The 26,402-nt window shown below is 37.6% G+C and overlaps 2 protein-coding genes across 3 annotated transcripts; one reads left to right on the top strand and one right to left on the bottom strand.

Moving 5' to 3' along the window:
* The first annotated feature begins 304 nt into the window (after positions 1-304).
* SYCE2 (synaptonemal complex central element protein 2) lies at positions 305-6,324 on the top strand. Its single transcript, XM_058167994.1, has 4 exons — positions 305-355; positions 2,023-2,138; positions 2,823-3,027; positions 6,130-6,324. Exons 1-4 carry the CDS (start codon positions 305-307, stop codon positions 6,322-6,324), a joined length of 567 nt encoding a protein of 188 aa, XP_058023977.1.
* A 5,514-nt stretch (positions 6,325-11,838) lies between these two features.
* Positions 11,839-25,094, bottom strand: GCDH (glutaryl-CoA dehydrogenase). 2 transcript variants are annotated; one of them, XM_058171291.1, is made up of 13 exons: positions 24,938-25,094; positions 24,306-24,420; positions 24,116-24,151; positions 22,912-23,055; positions 22,523-22,561; positions 21,252-21,314; positions 18,883-19,053; positions 17,366-17,495; positions 16,832-17,048; positions 16,162-16,265; positions 15,158-15,283; positions 13,784-13,944; positions 11,839-13,654 (listed from the first exon to the last, which is right to left on the bottom strand). In XM_058171291.1, exons 2-13 carry the CDS (start codon positions 24,406-24,408, stop codon positions 13,581-13,583), a joined length of 1,368 nt encoding a protein of 455 aa, XP_058027274.1. In that variant the 5' UTR covers positions 24,409-24,420; positions 24,938-25,094; the 3' UTR covers positions 11,839-13,580. The 2 variants fall into 2 exon arrangements, with proteins under 2 accessions (XP_058027274.1, XP_058027275.1); XM_058171292.1 differs by lacking the exon at positions 22,523-22,561.
* Positions 25,095-26,402: the final 1,308 nt, after the last annotated feature.

Raw genomic sequence — 26,402 nt, 5'->3', positions numbered from 1 at the left:
GGGCCGTGGTGGCTCAGGCTGTAAGATAGCCTGTTATTAAAACACAGCAGCCTGCAATTACTGCAGGTTCAAGCCCCACCAGGCCCAAGGTTGACTCAGCCTTCCATCCTTTATAAGGTAGGTAAAATGAGGACCCAGATTGTTGGGGGGGCAATAAGTTGACTTTGTAAATATACAAATAGGATGAGACTATTGCCTTACACACTGTAAGCCGCCCTGAGTCTTCGGAGAAGGGCGGGATATAAATGTAAATTAAAAAAAAAAAAAGCTTGAAGAAGGCTAATGGAGGCATCCTTCTTAGAGGATGCATCAGATGTTTGATTTCTTTCAGGCCCCTCCCACATCTGCAACTATTGTGAGGGGAGAGGGGGAAGGGAATAATTTCTCCTCAGGGCAGAATCTGTTTGACCTTATTCAAAATAGGGCAGAAAGTCAAAGAAGGTAAACCATAACTTTCCCTCCCACATAAATCTATGGATGTGTTTGTGTGTGTATCTACACACACACACACACACACACACACACGGAAGGCGAGGTAGAAGTTGTACAAGGTCATTTTTCTGTGGAATTCTGTCCTCTTCAGAGTCTATCTGAATATTATTTTACTCTTTTATTTTATTTGTTTTAAATGTTAACCCTTATGGTAAAGCTGTTCATTACAGCCAGTTTAGTGCAGTGGTTGAAGGCATCAAGCTAGAATCAGGAGGCCTTGAGTTCTAGTCCTGCTTGAGACATAAAATCAGCTAGCTGACCTTGGGCCAGTCACACTCTTTCAGCCCTAGGAAAGAGGCAATAGTTTGCCCTTGTGAAAAATCTTGCCAAGAAAACTGCAGCGACCAGTCCAGGCAAGTGCCAGGAATTGTTAATGTCTCAGAAAGTGCACGCAAGTACATGCAGACATACACACACATGGCTATTTATACAATATAAATTTGTAACATATTCTTCTGAATTTACAGGTAACTGTCATTTAGTGACTACAGTTAGAGTTGGCAATACAGTAATTAAGCAAAGCAATTGCCAATTGAAACTCTCACTGTGCTCATAATCTTACTTCAGCTTTCCTTTGCTTTACAGATCTATAAAGTTCGTAAATGCAAGGATTGATTGTAAAACTATTTTTTCATCACTGCCATAATTGTGAATGATTGTTAAGCAAGGCAGTCACTAAATGAGGACTACCTGCATTATCAATACTCTAAGTAGAAAATAGAGTGTGATTTTTTTTTTAAAAGACATATCTTTAAGAAAACAGAACGGTATTTAATACTGCTTAATGGTAGTCTGAAAGTCAATGGTTGCCCAGTTTGCCAATGGTTGCCCAGACTGAGGAAGTGTTTAAACAGATATTTCCCATGCATTTGAGTTTTAAGATCTATCAATTCCATCCCACTAGGTATTCACTAGGATACTTTATGTTGTTATTTTCAAGTTTTGAAGAAGGAAATTTTGGGGCTTCCGCTTGCCTGTCTCAGCATAACATTCCCTTATGTTGGCATCCATTCACATATCTCTGTTTTGTTTTTTTATTACAACACCAGAATATACAGAATCTGATGTTTTTAGAAAAATGATGGAGACTGACTGCTACAAATTGGTCATTGGAAATCAATTTGAGAATTCATAATCTTAACTGCCCATTTTGTCAATTTCAGCAATTCTAAGAGCAGTCCTTTGTGTCTATGGATAGGTGAACAGGTGGAAACCTTGTCATAGAAATAAAGATGACTGCTGTCAAAATGTCAAAGCAGTTTCTCAAAGAGTAATGGAAAGAATCACAATTACAGAAAACACTTTGATATGAAATGGATTTTCTATCATGTAAAGCTCAACATGTGTCCAGAAACTATTGAATTGTGTTCAACGTATTTGAAATCAAGTTATAATTAAACTACATTAAAAGGATTACATAAAATTTTATCGATTATTTTTGGCTTTTGCAGAAAACTGATACAATAGCATGATTAACAAAAATGTAGATTAACTGCCTTCTGATGACATCTCTTTTCCTCATCCTTAAAGGCTATTATGTCTACTCAAGAATTTCAGTTCAAAGGGCAAGAGCAAGAACAAGATAAATCAACCAGTCCATTCTTCACTAATTCAGAAAGAAATGAATTAAGTGATAATCCATTAAGGTATGATTAAAAAAGTATTGTGAAACTTTAAAATCTTCAACAGTCAAATGTGAATCCAAAATGGATATCATGACCCATACTATCTATGAATAGATTCCCCCTCACAAAAAAGGTTAATTTTTAGCTTAATATTTACTAAAACCTACAATCTTGCACCTATGAGGAAATATGTAATAGTAATAGTAGCTACAACCACATAAAGTATTATTGATGATGCAGGTTTGTGCCCAATGCAACTAAAATGACATTTTAGAGATGATGTGCTTGCTGTCTTATATTGATCTTGTTCGTATGTGTTAATGTGTTGTTTGAATAACAATCAAAAACATTGATAATGGAAAGAAATCATTTATGACATTTAAAAATTGATTTAATTGTGTTGACAGCATCATTTTGTTTTTTTGTTTTTTAAGTAACATGAAAATTATATGAAATACTATTTTCTGCAATCCGTTGGCTTCCATTGTTTTGAATATGGTGAAATAAGATAGGAGTCAAACCAAATTTTCTTGGACTAGATCTGGCATGTGAGTTGCATATAGATCCAGAATTATTGTAATTTGCACACTTCATTATGCAAATAATTTTATTTGTGATATAATCAGTTCTACCATATCCCTATGCACAGAAACTATTAATTTTATGCCATAAGACATTTCACTTTTTATTTTTCTGAAAATATAGGAAAGATTCTCCTAAAACAGTTCTTCCCAATGCAAATGTAAGCGGAGGAAGGCCAGATAGCAAAGCCTCAAATTACTTTATAGCCCTAGATTCAACAATTGAAAGTCTTCAGGAAAGAACACAGCAACTAATTGATAAGATTAATGAGAATAGGAAGAAAGACCATGTACTCATGAACAACTTCAGGGAAAGTCTTCTGATGAAGGTAAAATAGGAACAAACTTGGTGGTAAAAACATTCAGAAGTTTTGAGAAATAGGAAATAATTATTAAATTTAATTTTCCAAATTATTCCAAAGAACTAACTCCTAAAAGTGAGAGCCTCATTTTTCAAATACTCTGAAAAAGGTAACTAAATTCACCATGAATGTATGCTGTACTTTCCACTCCTTTCCTAATCTTTGTTTGTAATTCATTTTCTTCGTTATCTTTCTGCTTTTAATCAAAATGATGGCAGCACCATCACAACATGACTAAATTTGAAAAAATTAAGCATGATCTAATCTGGTTAGAACATGGAGAGGAAATCATTAGGAAATTCTCTGGCTGTAGATTAGACTGGCAAATCTTTTTTAAAAAGTCATAAACGTTTTCATATTCAAAATAGCTATTTTGACTTTGGATAAATCTAATTCCAATTAATTAATTAAGACATTTCTGAAGTTGTTCTGGTATTCCCATCTCAAAAGCATCTCTTTTGAACTTAGAACATTCTGGAACTATTGGCAAGGTCACAACTATTCTTTCCAGTTGAAACAATTGAATTAAAAATGTTTGACACTATTTAAAAAAAAACTAGCAGAAATTAATAATAACTACTTCTGTATTTTTGCCAAGAAAGCAACCTGAACTCACCTAAGAATCAAGCTAAATTTGAGGGTATTTTAGATATTACCTATTTTATGTTTTATTACCTGTTCCTGGAATACTTCTAGTCATTGTCACTCATTATTTCCTCTTCTTCTACTTATTCCATTTGGTGCATTTCTTTTATTTTTCACCCTTTTCTTCACATATCAGTTATATATTTTAATATTTTGCTTTAATAAATGTGTATTATCTTAGAGGCAAGCTGGAGCAAAAATGCATATAAAACATGTTAAAATAAAGGCTCTTCAAGTATTCAAAGACAGATCAATAGCATTTAGCTCGATTACCAAATATATATTAAAGGAACTTGCTTTTTTGTTTAGATATAGTATTTCCTGTCAAAAGAACCTTAATCACAGCAAATCTATTTTTCTAATATATTATTTTTAACTTCTTACAGTCTAAGAAAAGATTCAGATACTTTTATATAATTTCCCCCTCTATTTCCATAGTAATAAACTTCAATAGGATGTGAATTGTTTATATTATATAATCAGTTTGAATTACTTCAGAAATTATTTTAAATCTGGTTTCCTTTTAAGATTGTAGAATTAAACCCTGTTGCTTCTTTGTTAACATTCTGAATTTTTACAACTCAATTTTATGATTTAATAAAGTTGGCCTTTGCTAAGCAATAGTTCCCCAGTTTAAGTAATTTTATATATGAATTCTATATCTCACCTTTCCACTGAACATAATACACTATGCAGCAATGTAGTAAAACATATTTAAAATTCAATAATAAAAAATAAAAATATGTAAATAATAAATAGCAGTGCTCTCCTGGAATATCCTGTAAAATATAATCAAGCAGCAGATTTGTGAGCATCTAGAAATAAGCAAGGCAATTTCCAGAAACTAGCATAGGTTTGTTAAAAACAGATCATGCCAGACAAATCTTATTTACTTCTTTGACAGTGATTAAATTAATGGATCAGTGAAATGCTGTGGACATAGTTTACTTAGATTTCATTAGACTTTAAATGAAATTTGTAGATGATACTGTTGGATAGAATAGCTAACACTTTGGACTCAAGATTCAGAAGGATCTTGGCAGACTTGAACACTGGGTCCTTTCCAACAGTGGGTCCTTTCCTACCAAATTAATTTCAGTGGTGAAAAAAGTAAGGTCCTATACATAGGAATAGGTGGTACCTGGCTCAATAGTAATAACTGTGAGAGGGATCTAGATGTCCTAGTGGACTATCACTTAAGTATGGGCCAGCAGCTTGCTACAGCTGCCAAAAAAGCCAGTGCAGGCCTATGCTGCATCAATAGAGGGATAGTATCAAGATAATGTGAAATAATAGAACTGCTTTGTACTGCAATAGTGAGACCACATTTAGAATATTGTGCACAGTTCTGGTCACCATGATATAAAAAATGTTGAGACCTTTGAAAGAATGCAGAAAGAGCAACAAAGATAAGGGATCTGGAGACTAAACCATATGATGAACAGTTGAGAGAACTAGGTATGTCTAGTTTAATGAAGAGGACTTAGGGGTGACATAATAGCAGTCTTCCAATTCTTGAGGGGCTGTCAGAGAAGAGGGGGTCAATCTATTTTCCAAAGCACCTGAAGGCAGGACAAGGAATAACAGGTGGAAGGTTGTTAAAAAGAGATCCCATCTATAATTGCTTCCCAGTGAGAACAATTGATCAGTGAACTGGCTTGCCTTCAGAAATCCTGGGTCCTTCATCACTGGAGGTTTTCAAGAATAGTATAGGGGGTTGGACTAGAAGACCTCCAAGAATCCTTCCAAGCCTGTTATTTTATCTTATCTCTATTAAAGCATAGCTGAACATCCGATATAAGCAGCAAAAATATATCACAATAGTGGTAAAAGCAGGAGAGCTGCAAGGGCAATTACACGCTCACTACAATATCAATCTGGATTCTAATAACCGTTAGAGCTGTGCGCACATCACAAAGGAATCAGAAAATGACACTTCATCTTTGACCTGAGCAAGTTCACCTCTCCTTGGGCAGCCTCAGTCTGGCTTCCCAGTGATCACTATATTGATGCCGAACTTAGTACAAATACATGATTGTCACATTATACTATAGTGCAGGGATCTCCAACCTTGCTGCAAGGTTGGAGACCCCTACTATAGTGCAGGGATCTCCAACCTTGCTCAAGGTTGGAGACCCCTACTATAGTGCAGGGACCTCCAACCTTGCTGCAAGGTTGGAGACCCCTACTATAGTGCACAGCTTCCAAGTCAAGAAATATAACAGCTTGATTATTTGAAGCATGTACAACCCAGTTGTTTCTGTTTGCTATACTCTGCCTATTACTTCACCAGATTTTTGTTTATTCTGTGAACAGTTACTCACATTATCATTTATCATAAGTGGACATATTTATTACTATTTAAAATCAAAAGTAGTCAAGGAAGTGTGCCAAGTTCAGTTTAACTTTCTTTTTCTTTCAAAGGTTTCAAGCTTGGCAGAAAAATTGGAGGAAAGTGTATTTCCTGTTTATGACCATAATAACAAGCTTATTCAGGATAAGCTGCAAGAGCTTTCTGAGATCATGGAGAAGATCAGACAGATTGAAAATGAACTCAAGCAGGTCTGTCATACTGTGGAGATGATGTATAAAGACCTGTGTGGTCAACCTGAATTGTAATCTCATGGGGAAAAAATAAAGGAGGGAAAAGAATACAGTAAAAAAGAAAGAATAAATAAATACATAAAGTTCTGTGTGCCAGAAGTAGTAATTTGGCTTCTTTGAATTGCAAAATGGCATCCAAATTTATTGTGTTTATAGATAAATTTATTTTCAAGCACTTTTTTGGTTCTTCATTACTCATTTGCAAATGAGTCACTTTCTAGTTCATAATCTCAATAAAATTAGTTATATAAATATATAGTAATTTACTTTCTTTTCTCATTCCATAAAATGGGCATTTTCAGCAAGGAAAATCCCTTGTTTGGCTGAGTTCCTTTAGTCTGTTGACTGTAATTAAGTGGAATCAGAATGTTGCTATAGTGCAATCTCTTGAAAGTCATCACATCAAGAACATGAAGTGCTATAAGGGCAGTTTAAGTCTGTCATCACTGACTAGATAAACATCTATAGGTATTCAGCTGAAAGTCTCAGATTTATAGTATGAAAGTACAAGAAAAAATACCAATTATCTGTCAAGGATAATTGCTTAGGACAAAGATGATATCCAGTGTTCTCACTGAGAAATGAACAAGTTATTTAAAACTTGTAAACATTTGCACTTTAAACATAAATGTTCAAAAACACACCATAAACTTCAGAAATTATTTTAAATCTGGTTTCCTTTTAAGATTGTAGAATTAAACCCTGTTGCTTCTTTGAATTGCAAAATGGCATCCAAATTTATTGTGTTTATAGATAAATTTATTTTCAAGCACTTTTTTGGTTCTTCATTACTCATTTGCAAATGAGTCACTTTCTAGTTCATAATCTCAATAAAATTAGTTATATAAATATATAGTAATTTACTTTCTTTTCAAAACATTTGAACTATTATCAGTACTTATGGCAGTATAAAATGAATAAATGTCCTAGCAAATGTAGTCAGTACATACTATTTCTCCGAAAATAAGACCTGGTCGTGTTTTTTTTCTTCTCCAAAAATGAGCCAAAAAGCATTAGGGCTTATTTTCCAGGAAACACGGTACCAGGGTGATGGCGAGGTTCCAGCCTCTGCTGCTCAGCCCCAGCCCAGTGTCCCACCCACCCCCAGCACATGCACAAGTGGTGGCGAGAGCATGGGGGCCAATGGTGTCCGGCAGTAGCTGCAGCCCGCTGGTCCCTTTGCCAGCGCATTCTGGGGCTGCATAGACCATGCAGCGCAGGTGAGTTCAAGCACTGAGACTATTGGGCTGGCCCTCCAAGCAATAAGCAAAGGCAGAGGCACAGGGGGAGGCCCATTATGTGGCCTGCCAGATGCGGTGCACAGCCACCTGTCCTGTCACAGCTGAGGGCAAGCAAGAGATGGTGGGACAGAGTGGGTGAGCAGCCATGTGGCATATCCAGTGGGCCAGATTGTGTGCCTCCTTCCCCCCCCGCATGTCTCTGCTTCCGCCTGCTGCTTGGAAGGCTGGGCTGGTGGTCGCAACACTTGGGACTCACCGTGCAAGGTGTGCCAAAGGGCCAGTGGACGTCAGCTGCTGCAGGATACTATCGGACCCTGCACATTCCCCGCCACCTGGGCTGGCCATGCCCCCAAGGGCTGATGAATTTAACAGGAGTTTATTTTTGGGGTAGAGCTTACATTACAAGCATCCTGAAAAATCATGCATGGGTCTTATTTTCAGGGGAACACGGGACAAACATGATACTCACTTGTTCTCCCTTTTCTTTTTCTCATTCCATAAAATGGGCATTTTCAGCAAGGAAAATCCCTTGTTTGGCTGAGTTCCTTTAGTCTGTTGACTGTAATTAAGTGGAATCAGAATGTTGCTATAGTGCAATCTCTTGAAAGTCACCACATCAAGAACATGAAGTGCTATAAGGGCAGTTTAAGTCTGTCATCACAGTGATCACTATATTGATGCCGAACTTAGTACAAATACATGATTGTCACATTATACTATAGTGCAGGGATCTCCAACCTTGCTGCAAGGTTGGAGACCCCTACTATAGTGCACAGCTTCCAAGTCAAGAAATATAACAGCTTGATTATTTGAAGCATGTACAACCCAGTTGTTCCTGTTTGCTATACTCTGCCTATTACTTCACCAGATTTTTGTTTATTCTGTGAACAGTTACTCACATTATCATTTATCATAAGTGGACATATTTATTACTATTTAAAATCAAAAGTAGTCAAGGAAGTGTGCCAAGTTCAGTTTAACTTTCTTTTTCTTTCAAAGGTTTCAAGCTTGGCAGAAAAATTGGAGGAAAGTGTATTTCCTGTTTATGACCATAATAACAAGCTTATTCAGGATAAGCTGCAAGAGCTTTCTGAGATCATGGAGAAGATCAGACAGATTGAAAATGAACTCAAGCAGGTCTGTCATACTGTGGAGATGATGTATAAAGACCTGTGTGGTCAACCTGAATTGTAATCTCATGGGGAAAAAATAAAGGAGGGAAAAGAATACAGTAAAAAAGAAAGAATAAATAAATACATAAAGTTCTGTGTGCCAGAAGTAGTAATTTGGCTTCTTTGAATTGCAAAATGGCATCCAAATTTATTGTGTTTATAGATAAATTTATTTTCAAGCACTTTTTTGGTTCTTCATTACTCATTTGCAAATGAGTCACTTTCTAGTTCATAATCTCAATAAAATTAGTTATATAAATATATAGTAATTTACTTTCTTTTCAAAACATTTGAACTATTATCAGTACTTATGGCAGTATAAAATGAATAAATGTCCTAGCAAATGTAGTCAATACATACTATTTCTCCGAAAATAAGACCTGGTCGTGTTTTTTTTCTTCTCCAAAAATGAGCCAAAAAGCATTAGGGCTTATTTTCCAGGAAACACGGTACCAGGGTGATGGCGAGGTTCCAGCCTCTGCTGCTCAGCCCCAGCCCAGTGTCCCACCCACCCCCAGCACATGCACAAGTGGTGGCGAGAGCATGGGGGCCAATGGTGTCCGGCAGTAGCTGCAGCCCGCTGGTCCCTTTGCCAGCGCATTCTGGGGCTGCATAGACCATGCAGCGCAGGTGAGTTCAAGCACTGAGACTATTGGGCTGGCCCTCCAAGCAATAAGCAAAGGCAGAGGCACAGGGGGAGGCCCATTATGTGGCCTGCCAGATGCGGTGCACAGCCACCTGTCCTGTCACAGCTGAGGGCAAGCAAGAGATGGTGGGACAGAGTGGGTGAGCAGCCATGTGGCATATCCAGTGGGCCAGATTGTGTGCCTCCTCCCCCCCCGCATGTCTCTGCTTCCGCCTGCTGCTTGGAAGGCTGGGCTGGTGGTCGCAACACTTGGGACTCACCGTGCAAGGTGTGCCAAAGGGCCAGTGGACGTCAGCTGCTGCAGGATACTATCGGACCCAGCACATTCCCCGCCACCTGGGCTGGCCATGCCCCCAAGGGCTGATGAATTTAACAGGAGTTTATTTTTGGGGTAGAGCTTACATTACAAGCATCCTGAAAAATCATGCATGGGTCTTATTTTCAGGGGAACACGGGACAAACATGATACTCACTTGTTCTCCCTTTTCTTTTTCTCATTCCATAAAATGGGCATTTTCAGCAAGGAAAATCCCTTGTTTGGCTGAGTTCCTTTAGTCTGTTGACTGTAATTAAGTGGAATCAGAATGTTGCTATAGTGCAATCTCTTGAAAGTCACCACATCAAGAACATGAAGTGCTATAAGGGCAGTTTAAGTCTGTCATCACTGACTAGATAAACATCTATAGGTATTCAGCTGAAAGTCTCAGATTTATAGTATGAAAGTACAAGAAAAAATACCAATTATCTGTCAAGGATAATTGCTTAGGACAAAGATGATATCCAGTGTTCTCACTGAGAAATGAACAAGTTATTTAAAACTTGTAAACATTTGCACTTTAAACATAAATGTTCAAAAACACACCATAAACTTCAGAAATAAAAATAATTTGTTGGTATTTCTTCTTTTATTATTGTCTGTCACAGTCAGCCAGTTGTTTAGATTGGATTTGCCATTTTTATCCACCTATCAAGTCCTTTCAAAGACCTGAGAAAGGCAGATGTTTCATGGTGTTAGTTGTAAGCTGTTCGAGTAAAGCTGCCTTTTGCAGCTGATTGATAGTGATCTTGTTAATACCAATGGTGTTCAAGTGGTGCTCTAGTTGTTTTGGATTGCACTCAAGGTACTTATTACTATTGGTACTACTTTTGCTTTCATTTGCCACAATTATTCTATTTCTATTTGCAGATCTTTGTATTTTGTTACCTTCTCCATGTCCTTCTCTTATATTTTACTATCTCCAGGGACTGCCACATCTACTATCCAATTTTTTTTTGTCTTTCTTATCGACAATTGTTAGGTCTGGCACGTAATGTGGCAGGTGCCTGTCTGAATTCTAAAGTCCTAGAACACTTTAGCTTTTCCATTATCCATTACTTTATCTATTTTATGGTCCCACCAGTTCTTGCTTGTAAGCAAATGTAGTATAGCCTTTATTGTCATTGTATATCATGTATACAACGAAACTGGTTTTAGGCACACTGGAGCAATCCATGACAAAAATACAAACAACATAAAATATTGGAGATGTAATTGTGATGATGCTACATATTTTCATGTATGGTGGACTTGTAAGAAAATTAAGTCTTTCTGGATAAGAATCTGGTGGATTATGCAGAATGTTTTGAAGAAGAAGATAAAGTTCCTACCGCAATTTTTCCTTTTGGGAATAACAACGGACTGTACAGTGATTGAGACTAAGTTGATTTTGAACTTAATAACAGCAGCACGACTGTTGATTGGACAATATTGGAAGAAAAAAGAATTACCCACAATAGAAGAATGGATATTGAAAGTTTCCAATTTGGCTGAGATGGCTAAAATCTCAGCCTTCTTGAAAGATAGTACTCAAGAAAAATATTTAAATGAATGGAAGAACTGGATTGATTATATTCAAAATAGATATCAGATTAAGAAATTTCGGATTGCTTTTGAATGAAGGATGTTATTTTTGATTTTAATGGAAGAAGTCAGGTTATGTGAGAGAGAAAGATTATAATTGTGTTAGATTTTAAAAATTTAATGTATGACTGTTTTGTTTAAGGAACTATACCTTGTGTTTGCTCCGGGAAGTCCGGGGGGGGGGGGGGGGGTTTAGGAGGGAGGGGGGGAGGGGGGGAAAATTTAATTGTTGTAAAACTATTTTAATAAAAAAAAAAAAATACAAACAACATAAATAGTATAAAGAATAATCCCTATGCAAGTAATTAAGGAGGAAAAAAGAAAAAGAAAAACTAGTCATATGTTTGTGTGTGTGCGTGGAGTGATGGTATTTTTTGCAGATCTTCCAATGCACCATGGTTGCTACTTTGTCATACCATTGTTTGTAGTCAGTCTGTGAGATCTTCTTGCAGTAGCTAACCAGGTTATTATTTTCTGTGCTGTTATTTTTCAGAATGTATTTTTTTGCCTTTTAGCTGTATACTAATGTCAGTGGTAGACAGCACAGTATGCTACGGTAAATCACAAAAAAACTTTTCATGTCTGTCCTTTTATTAGAAACATCATTACATTTTTGTCTCTACATTTGCATCCTATTTAGTGCTGCTTAAGTATTAGAAATCGACTTCTTGGCTCATGTTTACACAACTTTTCTTGAGCTAACAGCTTTATTTCAACTTTGAGTGGTATGTTGTGAGTTCTACTCCAAAAATCAGGGATAAGGAGGTTGTGGAGCGAGGAAAAAAATTGATTACATTTAAGTTGTTGTTAAATATAATCATTTTTTCCCTTTTTATAATGTGGTGGCAATATTTGGTGGTCGGGAGGGGGGGGCTACATTCAAGGCTCAGAGATTGGACCTCATGTCTTACAGTCTTAACTGTTCCATAACGTCACTTCTGTTTTGGAAAATAAATTATTAATTACAGTACATAGATTAAACAAACAAAACCCCTGACATACTGAGAAACACTTAAAAGTCATACTGCATATTAAAGAATATAGAGAATTAAGAATCCATATATACATTATATATGAATCTTGATGATGGGGAAAATTTGCTGAATTATATATATATATGTTAAGAACCATATGAAATCATAAAATTCCCAGCCAATTGCAAAATATAGCCCAATATCACTGATTTTGGAATACCATGAATCAGTCTTCAAGCCACATTCACTACATTTTATCTAAACTCTAACAATTCTTTTCTGAATTCTTAACCACAGCAGAAGTGTAACAGCCAAAAGCTACAAGTAGTACTTTACTGCTTTAAATAAAGACAAGTGCAAGTATTCTCTTACAAGTATAGTGACAAAACTCAATGCCCTTTGAGTTTTGTCACTATAGTTACGACAAACAGTGACACTCACAGTCTCCTTGGGTAGCAATGGACTATTTTCTCTATTTAATCTTTATCCAAAGAGTTAAATAATTTTAAGTGCTAGTAAAGATGTGAAAGAACTGCTCACAGGAAAGGCCAATTTTCTTTGGTCACTAATATTAGCATATCAGATTTTAACTAATTATCCTACCCAAACTACTATTGGAAATTCATCACATTAAATTTATTTTTGAAAGCACAAAGGGGAACTTATTCAAAGGGGCAAGGATCTGAGCTGAAATAGCTTAACATGTCATCAAAAATGTGTTCTAATATTTAAAAAATCAGTCTTTATTTAACACTGTCAATGAAGGCACAAAAAACAGCAGCTAGTTAGGTCACATGGCAGGAAGAGCACAGAGTAGGTAGTAAATTCTGATTTTCATCTTCTGTGTTTGCAAGTATTATAATTTCCTCTTACACAAAAAGAAGAATCTTACCTGGATTTTTTAAAACTATAAATTGTAGATTACCCACTCTGGTATAGATCTCAAGGCTCTGACTGGACCCTGGAATAGCAGTCAGCTTTGAAAGTATCAAATACTTACAGTTACATACCAAAATAGTTTGTTTCAAAAACAATTAGACAATTCCAAAACATTTCCTAGACCACAGTGTTATCCTTCCACCAATTAGAAAAAGTTTTTCCTTTAGCATAATGCAGCACTTTTAATTTCTTTCTATATAGTTGGTGAACAACAGAGATTTTTCAAATGCCTGATTTCTTTCAGCTTACAAAAGATTGAGTTGAACTGAATAATTTGATCACAATCTGGTGAGCAGAAGCAGTCGTGCTCATCTTATAAAGATATTCCAGCATCATAAACCACCTCAATTTTCCCAACTGGAATCATGTAGAGGAAAGCTAAACTCTAGGGAAATGTGTTTATTTCCCAACTGTGAATGCTTGAAGTCCAGTGATAGCTCTACCAAGGATGAGAGCATGGATATCATGAGTCCCTGAAGGCAAAAAGGGAAAAATGTTGTTAGAATTGTCTCTTTAAAAAAATTAATATATAAATGAAGCAAAATAATAGAATATGTTTCTAAATAACATGTTTTCTGAACACAATTACAATCCTTTTTTACCTTCATATGTGTTAACTGCCTCCAAATTCATAACATGCCTGATAACATGATATTCATCTGCAATTCCATTGCCCCCAAGCATGTCACGAGCTTGCCGGGCAATATCCAGGGCTTTCCCACAGGAATTCCGTTTCAGCATAGAGATCATCTCAGGAGTTGCCCTGGGAACATAAGACAAATGCTGAAATCAAGCAAGGACTGAAAGGGCTTAGGTCCCTAGGCTTTCATACAAAATGGATAACAAGTCAGATGTGACAGAAATCCTCTTAGCATAGCACCTTTTTTTAAAAAAATGAATGGGAGAACCAAAGTACGTAAGAGGTGAGAGTTCCCCTCCCTAAAAATCATGAATCTCCCTCTCTCCCCTCTATTAATTCTGGAAAGGAAGTTCAGTGGCACTAATGAATAGCAATAGCATTTAGACTTCTATACCGTTTCATAGTGCTTTACAGCAGTGGTCCCCAACCTTTCCAGCTCTGCAGACTGGCAGTGGCGGTGGTGGTGCGGATGGCTTTGTGTGCACACATGACACTTCCTCAAATGCAGCATCACCTCTTTGCCCACCAATTGCACAGCCCAGTTCCCAAGGGGAGAAGCTTTACAGAATCAGCATATGGCCACAACAATCTTGGTCCTAATTTTAGCGACCTCGGGTGCCTTCTTTCTACAGTTACCACACAGCCAGCGTTTCATTGGGATTATGATGAAAAAGAAAAGAATGGCAATAACTAACCCCATCTTGTGGTCATGCAATTTTTTTCTTCTTGCTATTAATTGCTTTTAAAAGCACAGGCTTGGGCACTGTAATGTCAGGCTTTCTTTCTGTTTGCTCAAGCTTAATTGCAGCTTCCCAGGCACTTAACCCAGCATATTTAATAGATGACCGTCTTCTGAGAAATGAAATTACAGCTCCGTTTTATATTCTCTTAAGCTTAAACTTAGCTCTTTTTTCTCCCTTTTTTCCTGTAGCTTAATAGAGACCTTGCTTTTTCTGATGCCTAGTATAAAATGCTAATGGGTTACTATATTTAGAGTATAATTTCTGATTTCTACCTTCTGCACTGTGATAGTTGTAGATGTGTGCTAGCTGTAGCAAAGTGAGTAAAAATGTTTTTTTTATTGTTGCATATTGCAATGCTGGGAGAAACTGAAAAAAATGCAATTTGTGGGTTAAGAAAAGGAGAACAATTTGATCCTCCCTTTTATCGCTGTCTCTCTCCAGCAGAGAGGTACTGATTTTTTAAAGTGTTTCCCCAGATACAAAATGAAGTAGTGCAGTACATTTTATCTTTAATTTGACTAAATCTCCCTTTAAGAAAAAAAGGTCACTATTTACAATTCTGCCATTAATGACATGTACAAATATATGCCTACTTGTCTTCATCTTTCAAGCGCCCCAGTTGCAGACAAGCCTGTAAGCCAATAGCGATCTCTGTGAGCATGTCAGCCAACTTCTTCTGGATCAATTGGTTTCTTGCCAAGGGGGCTCTGAACTGGATTCTGAGATGAATGGATGAGATAATTCAGATAAAACCATTGCACAGATATAGTAGGGGGAAAAAAGAGTTGATAAAATACTGGAAACATCTGGAGGATCACCATGTAGAAGGTGGTTCTATCATACTAGAAGCTTTTAAGCACATCAAGTTAATTTTAAAGAAGAATTCAGATATAACAGGTATAATAACAAAGAGCAGATGAAATAGCATAAGGTCATTTCTGTATTCTGTAATATGCAAACTTGGAAAAAGTGGTGGAGACTCAGAAAAACTCAGTGGAGAGAACAGCATACAAACAATCAAACAAAACAGATATATGAGAAGCAGCAGAATAATTTTCAGAATAATTTCTGGCTACATAGTCAGCCTGAAGTATGATTTAGGACTGGAGATAGTTTAAATAATATAATGAGAATTATAGAAAATTATGGAGACATGAAAATCTGAAAATTCAGCTGCTTCTATTATCCAGTGACCCTAAATATGTGCCCTCTAACAAATGGCCATGGAACTGTACAAATGGAAACCATCACTGAATAATCTTCAGTAGTACCCTGGGGACCTAGGGATCTGTTAAGAATCCATGAAATATAAATAAAATGTATAACTTTAGAGATCTCCTTTCATCCAATATATCCTTAGCAAAACTGGCATTACTGGGTACCTTTTTTCAAATCTAACTTCAGTCAAGGATGCTCAGCATATTCTTGAAACAAAGCTCACAATATCTTCCACATGACTGACATGGTGGGATCATATCACAATCACAGTGTTTGTGTAAATGAAATATTAAGGATGCCTACATATTAGTATGAAAGCATCATTGTAACCACATGCCATTTCCTCTAGAACATCTCTCCAGAAATCCCAAAACTTTACCTATCCAAAGTATATTGCCTGGCTGTATGCAAACAGAACTCAGCAGCACCAAGGGCTCCCCAGGAGATGCCATAACGTGCATTATTCAAGCAGCCAAAAGGTCCCTGTGGGAGAAGAAAGACATTATGATTCAGAGAAGGAATTTATTAATATTTATTCTGCTTCAAAAAGATATTGACTTCCAAGGATCATCCACATGATTCACATCTACCATTTGCCTACTAGCTGTCTGTGCAAGCTTACAAATGAGAGTGGCCCAAGTTTATTTTACATATTAAGTCCCTTTTAAAATAATGTCAGAAATCACTCTGCCTGTGAAATTAGCATTTGATATGGCTAAGTCTTTTGAAGGAGGTTGTTCAAAGACAGGACCTCATAATATAAACAAACATGGAATACTAGATTAATATTTGTTCCTTAGTTTTACAGTTACTATTTATTGTCGCAATGCAATTTACACATTCATAATGAAATAAACCCAAACCTTATAGCTAAATCATCTAGAAACATTTTTAAGCTTGAACTAAAATGTATTTTCAATCTTTCTCAACATCCCCTGGTAAACTTGGGCTAGCACCTCTTGTAGCATTCCTGGTCACTGCACCATTCACATACAGTAGTCCCACTGCACATGCCAATGAGTATCACATGGATTGTGAAGAGATCTTACTGCAAGTCCAGACACTTTGGGTAGTAGATTCTCTTCAGGCACTTCTACATCTTCCATAATAATCATTCCAGTAAGAGAGGCACGTAGTGAAAATTTGCCCTCAATCTTTGGGGTAGAAAGACCTTTCATTCCTCGTTCCAATAGAAAACCCCGTATTTTGCCATCATCACATACAGCCCACACTACACATAGGTCAGCCATTGGAGAATTAGTGATCCTAAAATAACAGCAAGTATATTGTCAATATTTGGTATGACACTCAACACAGTCCTTATAGAAATCAAGTTAAAATTCAGGTAGCTAAAAAGGTATACTCTACGGGGAAATACAGTATGAAAAACCATCTCTGAACAGAGCAAAACTTAGTTGGTATCTAATCTTCAAGAAACAAAATTTAATTCAGTCCTCTTTCCTCAAATCTGTCACTGTAATCATCGGGGGCTTAAAGTTTTACCATTATTTTAAAATAATCCTAGTGGCCTAGGTTACTTCCCTGTCCTGACCCGCATACATAAGGACAAGTGCAAACCTCACCAAGTCTTGGAACCATTGAGTATATAGGTCTTCCTGGAAGGGTTATACTGGGCCCGAGTCTCCATGCTACCAGGGTCACTTCCATGGTTAGGCTCTGTAAGCCCAAAACAGCCCAACAACTCTCCTTTAGCTATGGTGAAAAAAAATCAAAAGATGAGTATAGCAACTCCCAAATTATCCTTCTCACTTCTTCACAAACCCTGTTGTTATTCAAACAACTTCAAAGGGATAAATCTATAGTGGCAACTTGATACTCAATCGCTTTGAAACTCATCAAATTTGGTATACAACACATTTTGATGTGAAAATTTTGTTCTGGTACTCATCCTTTGTTTGGTACTTGATGCATAAGCTAGAACTTAATTTCAATTTCGATTCAGAATAGAGCTGGAAGGGTCAAACTTGTCAGTTTCGGCTGCTTATGATTCACCACATTATTCCTTATGGGAAAAATTTGTTTGATACTAATTTATAGTTTATATATTTGTTTGATACTCATTGCGCCTCCCAGAACCAATTAACAATGAGAAAAGTACTGGGAAATGGGGAAAAGAACAAAGTAACTAAAACATGAAATTAAAATATAATTTTAATAGGTAAAATAGAATGGGTAAACTATAAAAATAAAATTATTAGGGTTAAAGAAAAATTATTAGGGTTAAAAAAAAGAAAAGTTTTTTTAAAAAAAAAACTCAGCCAAATTTAAATTGAAGGATGAAGAGAATTTGGAAAAGAATTACTTCACTGTTTTTCAGAACAGTGTATGAGATACTGTAAATGCTACCGTGTTTCCCCGAAAATAAGACCCTGTCTTATATTTTTTGAACCCCGAAATAAGCATTTGACCTTATTTTTGGGAAGGGCTTATTATTCTGGGGCGCGTGGGCCAAGATGGGGCTCCTCTTGCCATCTTACCTGAATTCCAGCTCTGAGTTTAAATATTTTCGGGGAGGGCTTATTTTCGGGGAAACAGGTTAAAAGTTAAAAAAAGGAAGGGATTTGAGATACTCAAGGAAACAAAACAGTAACACCACTGTCTTCTATATGAATAAAAAAGATAATTATAATTTTGTCTTGTGCAAGTTTTAACTTCCAAAGCTTGCAAATCAAAACACTGTAAATAGAGTATTTTCTAAAATATAAAATATAGATATGAAAGAGGGAATTTCTAGTGCATACAAGAACTTCTTTAAAATACTTTAAAAAAATCAAATGTAAGAACATCAATATGATCTGCGAAGCAGATATTTTTAGGACATACAGAATGCTGAGATGTCAGCTGGCTGGATAGGAGAAGATAAAATTGGTTTTGGGGATTTCTTCTTGTTAAACAAGAAAGAAGGCAGCTAAAATAAGAACGTGTGGACTATCTACAAGTTTAAATATGGTATGAATGTACATGCATACATACATATGCATGTATGTGCTAAAGTAATAAACAAGAGATAAAAACATATCAGTGTTGGTATAACTACAGAGTAATCTTCTGCATTCAGTCTTCTAAACTATTAACTCACCCAGGCCTGGCAGATATTTCTGCTTCTGCTTTTCTGTCCCATATGCATATATAGGATGCATCACCAAAGATGACTGAACACTCATGACTGACCGATAGCCACTGTCCACCCTCTCAATCTCCCTGGCCAGGAGTCCATATGCAACATAAGTGGTCCCTGCACAGCCATAACCTAAGGCAAAAGAATGGAGAATTAATCATCTGTGTCAAGAAATCAGCTGTAACCCTCTTAGGTAACTCTCCTGAAAGATCCTACGTGCTCCCCTTGAGGTGCACTCGAAGGCTTCAGTTAGTCCAGAATGCAGCTGCGCGGGTGATAGAGGGAGCGTCGCGTAGCTCCCATGTAACACCGCTCCTGCGCAGACTGCACTGGCTACCTGTGGCTTTTCGGGTGCACTTTAAGGTTTTGGTTATGACCTTTAAAGCGCTCCATGGCTTAGGGCCTGGGTACTTACGGGACCGCCTGCTGTTACCACATGCCTCCCACCGACCCGTACGCTCCCACAGAGAGGGACTTCTCAGGGTGCCGTCCGCCAAGCAATGTCGGCTGGCGGCCCACAGGGGAAGGTCCTTCTCTGTGGGGGCTCCCACACTCTGGAACGAACTTCCCCCGGGTTTACGCCAAATACCTGACCTTCGGACCTTTCGCCGCGAACTGAAGACACATCTTTTCATTCGCGCGGGGCTGGCTTAAATTTTATTGATTTTATAGTTTTTACTATTAATTTTAAAAGGGGTTTTAGTTTTCTATACATTTTAAATTTTTAGGCTAATTATAATAAGTTTTTTAATCTTGTATTTTATATAATATTGTTTTGTCTGTTTTTATTTGCCTGTACACCGCCCTGAGTCCTTCGGGAGAAGGGCGGTATAAAAATCAAATAAATAAAATAAATAAAATAAATAAATACTTATTAAATATTTAGAAAGAAACAAAAAATAAAGGGAATAATTTATTAATAATTTAATAATAGTGCCCTAATACTCCAAGAAGCCTGAAACGTATTTTATAATATATGTTATTTTATATATATGTGTGTTTGTGTGTATATATATGTATTTGTATTTATATTGCGACTGCGCGAGTAGTAACGGGAGCCGCTCGCGGCTCCCATGTAACATCACTGCTGCGTAGTCTGCACTGGCTTCCTGTGGTCTTTCGGGTGCGCTTCAAGATTCTGGTTACCACCTTCAAAGCACTCCATGGCTTAGGACCCGGCTACTTACGAGACCGCTTGCTGTTACCCTATGCCTCCCACCGACCCATACGCTCTCACAGAGAAGGTCTCCTCAGGGTGCCGTCCGCCAAACAGTGTCGGCTGGCGGCCCCTAGGAGTAGGGCCTTCTCTGTTGGAGCATCGACGCTCTGGAATGAACTTCCCCCTGGCCTACGTCATGTGCCTGATCTTCGGACCTTCCGTCGTGAGCTAAAAACATATTTATTTATTCAAGCGGGACTGGCATAATGGTTTTAATAGTTTTAATCTTAAACTGGGGTTTTTATTGGGTTTTTAAATTCTTTTATAATTTTAAATTTAAACTTTTAATTATCATCCTTTTGTAATTTGCTAGGTTTTAATTGTTGGTTTTAATTGTATATGTATTGTGTTTTATCTTTGGCTGTACACCGCCCTGAGTCCTTCGGGAGAAGGGCGATATAAAAATTTAATAAATAATAATAAATAATAATAATAATAATAATATTACGGACACAAAGTAATTGTTACATCTTCAATAGTCCCTAATATGAACTAAAATCAAGTTTTACTAAGTCTCTAAAACTAGTAAACCTATTACTTCAACTATGATAAATGATTGGCAATTTCTAAATCTGGATTTAAAAAAAATTTTCCTACCTTATCCTAAGATATTATCTTATCTTAAGAAGCTCTTTCAAGCATTTCACAATTCATAAAGAGCATTTAAAAACAAAATCTAATATTTAGTTCTGCAAGATAAGCCGCAACCAAATAGGAGCACAACCAAAATACATCATATTGTTACTTTTAAAAACACTTCAAAACATACTTCCCATTATTCTTTCATCCATTGATTTGTATCTATATTTTCTCTTATAGGAGAAATAATTAAATATTAAGTAATAAATTAAACTGCAGATAAAACTTTGAAGTCACTAACTGAATACAAATGCAAACCAGCAGAAAAAAAGAACTGATCAGTCAAATAAAAGAAGTATACAAACACCTACGGTAGAAATGATTTATCAAATACTTAAAGTATAGCTGAAATGGAGACATGATGTATTCTGAACTTCTCTTCCCAAGAAACATGAAAAAGTTCTGAAAAATCTTCCTTTTCTGCTACAGATATAATCGGCTCACTCACTGTCATGAAAAATTTTAACAATACCTTTGATGGTTGCGCCCAAGACACCAAGGGTCCCCATCTCTGACACAATTTCCCGGTGAAAGACTAGAATAAAAATAGGAGAGAATAAAAGAATGTAATTTACAACATTGTAAGCAAAACTTATTGTAAGAAATATGCATAAAAGTATCAAGATTTCCCAGAAGCCTGGTATGCAATATAGAGGCATGCTAAGTAACTTTGATAATTACTAGAGCCCCGAAGTCACAATTACTGAATTTACAGGAAAATCAGTATTCCATTTTAATAGCAATAGCACTTAGACTTATATACCACTTCATAGTGCTTTACAGCACTCTCTAAGCATTTTATGAAGTCAGCATATTGCCACCAACAATCTGGATCCTCATTTTACCAACCTGGGAAGGATGGAAGGCTGAGTCAATCTTGAGCCAGTGAGAATTGAACTCCAGGTTGTGGGCAGAGTTAGCCTGAATTCCTGCATTATGGGCAGTATGATGGTTCAGGGGTTAAGACACTGGGCTTGTCAGCTGAAAGATGGTAGCCCAGGTTCAAGATCTGAGTACCATATGAGGTGAGCTCCCGTCCTTGCCCCAGCTCTTGCTAACCTAGCAATTTGAAAGCATGCAAATGCAAGTAGATAAATACCACTTCAGTGCTCCATGACATCATTTTAGCCACATGGCCATGGAGATGTCTTTGGACAGCGCTGGCTCAATGGCCAAGAAACGGAGGTAAGCACTACCCCATAGCCAGCAATTACTAGTGGATTAAAATCCACAAAATGAAGAACGGTTCAGGAACTGGGTATGTCTAGTTTAACAAAAAGAAGGACTAGGGGAGACATGATAGCAGTGTTCCAATATCTCAGGGGCTGCCACAGAGAAGTGGGAGTTGGGCTGTTTTCCAGAGCACCTGAGGGTAGAACAAGAAGCAATGGGTGGAAACTGATCAAGGAAAGAAGCAACTTAGAACTAAGGAGAAATTTCCTGACAGTTAGAACAATTAATCAGTGGAACGACTTGCCTGCAGAAGTTGTGAATGCTCCAACACTGGAAATTTTTAAGAAAATGTTGGATAACCATCTGACTGAGATGGTGTAGGGTTTCCTGCCTGGGCAGGGGGTTGGACTAGAAGGCCTCCAAGGTCCCTTCCAACTCTGATGTTATGTTATGTTAAAATCACTAAGCTTGCTTCATGCCTAAAACAGGATAAAAATAAGGCAAGCTCTCCTGATGTCCTTCATCACTGCACCAAACTGTCTCTCACACATATATTTTCATTTCTGATACCTAGATAGGTGTCATTATCACTTCTGAGAACTTGAGTATCTGAAAAGAAATTAAAGTATGCTTAACTCAGAGATACTACCACTACCTTTTTAAAACCGATCCAAAACAATTTACTAATTCTTCCACTGCCCCATATGCTGCTCCCATAGGGCCGCTGAATAAGTAACTTAGCTATTTAAGGTATTGGCACAGTCAGCAAATGCCAAACAAGAGATTCCTTATTTCTAAAGGGAGAATGTATCATAGTACATAAAGCAATAGTATCTATTGCCCTACATAAGTTTTGAATTTCAATTCCCATTAGCCTGTGCCCAACCAGCAGTTCCAAGGAATTGCAGAAGCTATAGCCTCAAAGTATGAAGGACACCACATTGTTAATACAAAGTTACCTTCATTTCGATTGGCCATGAGGATCCTGGGCATCAACTTTTCTTGGCAATAGGCACGAAATGAGTCCCGCATCATTATTTCTTCTGGAGTCAGGAGCCTTTCCAATTGTAGGGCATCACGCCAGTCAAACTGAGCTTTTGGAACTGGAAGAAGCAAGCTAGAACTAGCCTACAGAACCAAAGGACTGATAAAGAAATTCCCTCACCAGGTACCGTATAAGACCTGCTAAAGTAATGGGAGTACACCATCCAATAATTCTCCCTATAGACAGTAACATGAACACCGCTGAAAAATTGTGCAGTTGGCAAGTGCGAACCTGTATAAATCTCTGCCTGGCATTGCAGATTATTCTCGCACAAACACCATAAGATTATTGCCTACTTTACTGTATGTAGGCAAACTGCAGAACTGCAATGTTACAATTCATTTTTCTTGAAACTATGTTTTCTATTTGGAGTCTTTGCTTTGTTTTTCTTAAAGGATAGTATGCATGATTCAAAGAGAAAAACATACTGAGAAAAATCCTTATAAGGGACAGGGTATTTTTATACATATTCATGTTTTTCAAGTGTCGACTTGTGGCCCTAATTATTCTATTTCACCTATCTGGTTTCATCTTGGAATATTTGAAAAGTGTGCTGAGCTGAGAGACAGCAGCTTGCCTAAAGTTATCCAGTCAATTTCCCTGGCAAGGAGTGAATGCAAATCCATGTGTTCTAGTCCAAGTCCTTAACCATTATACTATATGGCTCTGAAATATACATGTCATATATTCTATATAATTTTTTATTTATACACTGAAGTTGTCAGCTTGGTGGGTCTTATTTCTAGGAACACACATATACAACAGTTTTATAAAATTATGAATTGTGATAGTGGCAGTAATGGTTTGTATCTTATAGAACAGAATATCTGGAACCAATTTTTAAGGAAAATAAAATCTTTTAGTTATCTAATCAAAATCTAATCTATGTCTATAGATGCTTAGATCCTTGGAAACTCACATCCTTCCTCAGAGCCACCAAATTAATGACAAGGGATTAACAGTGATTGTGTATCTTATACAAGAGAGCAAACAGATTTTCAATTTTTCCCAATGGAAGGATCTATGAACTAGGAGGAACACTGTTTCAAGAGTGACTGGCGATTATGAACTCAGATATGCAGCTCTAAATCACAATTGGCAAGAAATAATCTTTTTACCTTTTGATCCGTTCACCAAAGGCTTCCCTTCTTTTTCTGTAACACAAGAGACAAAATAAACCCATTTCTCAATCCAACTGTCTTTTGTGCTCCTTCCCCATAAAATCCAAGAATCCTAAATAGTTTTATCTATCTTAGCCACGCCCCTACTATCTCTACCCTCACCTGATAGCAAAAAGCAGTCACTGACCTTTTGGCACAGGTGCACTAGTGCTCTGTGCTTGAGCATCACAGAAGTTTATTACACTGCCTCTGCATTGCAGAAATAGCCTGCTAGGTAACCTTAGCGCCATGGAGGATAATTTCTGGAAAAGGTCAAATGGAGAAAACTGTAAGATCCTAAATCGTGAAAATCACTGGAGTGTTCAGCTAAGTCCAATTGTCCTCCAACAAAATGCTGGAATAGAAGAACGATGATACCCATAACTCGGTTCAGTCCTGTTTTATAACACAAAAGCAAGAATTAAACTAAAGCACCACATACTAAACAAACAGGGAATAGTTCCTAGGGTTAAAGAAACAGCCAAATAAAATGAGGGGAAAGAAATAGGAAAAGGTATTCAAGCAGTACACCAGGGACCTGTAAATTAGGAAAACAGTATCGATATGCGAGGCCCACTTCCAAGAATCCTATCCAAAATTGCGAGAAGGAGCAATGGGGCCTTCTCGGGGGTTTTCTTCTGGGGGAGGCGACTACTACAGGCGCCTATTCTCCATTCGGGGGTAAAGAGAAGGGACTTTCCCTTTTCCTACCAACAAGTGCTGGGAGCGCCACTGATTTCAGGGTCAGCAATTCGACCCGTAGTTTAAAAGAATACTGACCGAGATTGGGGCTGATCGAGGCTTTGCTTCTTCACGGTTCGCTCCCAGCTTTTTCGCGGAAGATTGACAGGCCGGCAGGTGAAGTGACGTCTCCTCCCGGGCTCACCACAGCCCCTCCTTAGGCCAATGGACTTCGCCTGCCTTTCCTTCCGGGAGAGGCGGTGCGTTCCTCTCCCATTGGCCAGGCAGAGGAGGCGTGTTGCCATGACGCAGAGGGCGGTGTGTGAACTCGGAGACTGGGGAAAGGAGGGGGGGGGGACGGAGGGAGTCCCGAGGCGGGCAAGTTTTCGGATTCTGCTGATGTGGACCCGTTCCTTGACATATTTTTTTCCACTCAGTCTTGTATTGCTGTTTATTATTTTGCTTGTTTGCCTTATTTAACACACATATAACACTTTTCAAAAGTTTCAAAAATTGCACCTTTTCTCGCTGAGCATCAGTCCTGGTGAGAGCTATGCCCTTTAAAGGAGTGTTTCTTTGCATAGTGTGAAGGTTCACAGACCTCCAAACTAAGGGTTTATGTGTGCTGCCTTCGAGTCATTATTGACTTTGGCGACTGCCTGGACTAGTCGCTGCAGTTTTCTTGGCAAAACCTTGGAAGTTGTTTGCCTTTGCCTGCTTTCTAGGTCTTCGAGAAAATAACTGCCCAAAAATCCCGCTGACTTTGTGCCTCAAGCAGAACTACAACTCGGGGTCTCCCGGATTCTAGCCTGGTGCCTTAACTATTTCACCAAACTGGGTCTCTCGCTTTATCCTCTAATGAGATCTAATTAGAGCCTAGTTTACACCATTAGTTATATTTTGAGGATTTCACTAACTTCAGCCAGCCATACTGTCATACAGTTTTCTCGAGGTTCCCATCATTTCTCAATTTACTCTTCAAACATTTGTTTGCCATTTGATCTTTATTCTGTCTAGAAATTAGATGACCAAACCAGACTTTTGTGCTGTTATAATACATTTTTGTACTCAGTACACATACCTTCTTTACCCATTGTTTTCTGACTCTACATTACTTTTTTTAATCACAAATTAGATAAGACTCAGGCCATCAACCAGGCAGCGTACTATAAACAGGACCTTTAGGTAGCATGAAGATTCCTTAAATATTTACTCATGACAATAAGAGCAACAAAATGTAATTACTTCACTACACTTATCATGTCTGGAGATTGGTTGCACTTCAAGGTGACCTAGTCCCTCTTGGAAAGAAGAGGAACAGGAAAATGCTTGTGGGGGCCAGTATGAAGAATACTCTCATCCATCTATTGATTAAAATAACTAAAGTCTCCTTTGAACTCCCCTGGCTGTGCACTTTTAGTGGAATTGATTGACGCCTGGTAATCTGTGATGTGTTTAAGCCTCTTGGTCTTGAGGAAATGGACAGAATCCTTGGGACTGTTACTTCAATGATTTGTTTAGATCTATGTCCCTTTTGGCTGGTTAGGATATTCTGGAAGACAAC

The sequence above is a fragment of the Ahaetulla prasina genome, chromosome 2, assembly GCF_028640845.1.
Source record: "Ahaetulla prasina isolate Xishuangbanna chromosome 2, ASM2864084v1, whole genome shotgun sequence".
NCBI classification, from domain to species: domain Eukaryota; kingdom Metazoa; phylum Chordata; class Lepidosauria; order Squamata; family Colubridae; genus Ahaetulla; species Ahaetulla prasina.
This window is presented reverse-complemented; position numbering and strand designations above follow the sequence as displayed.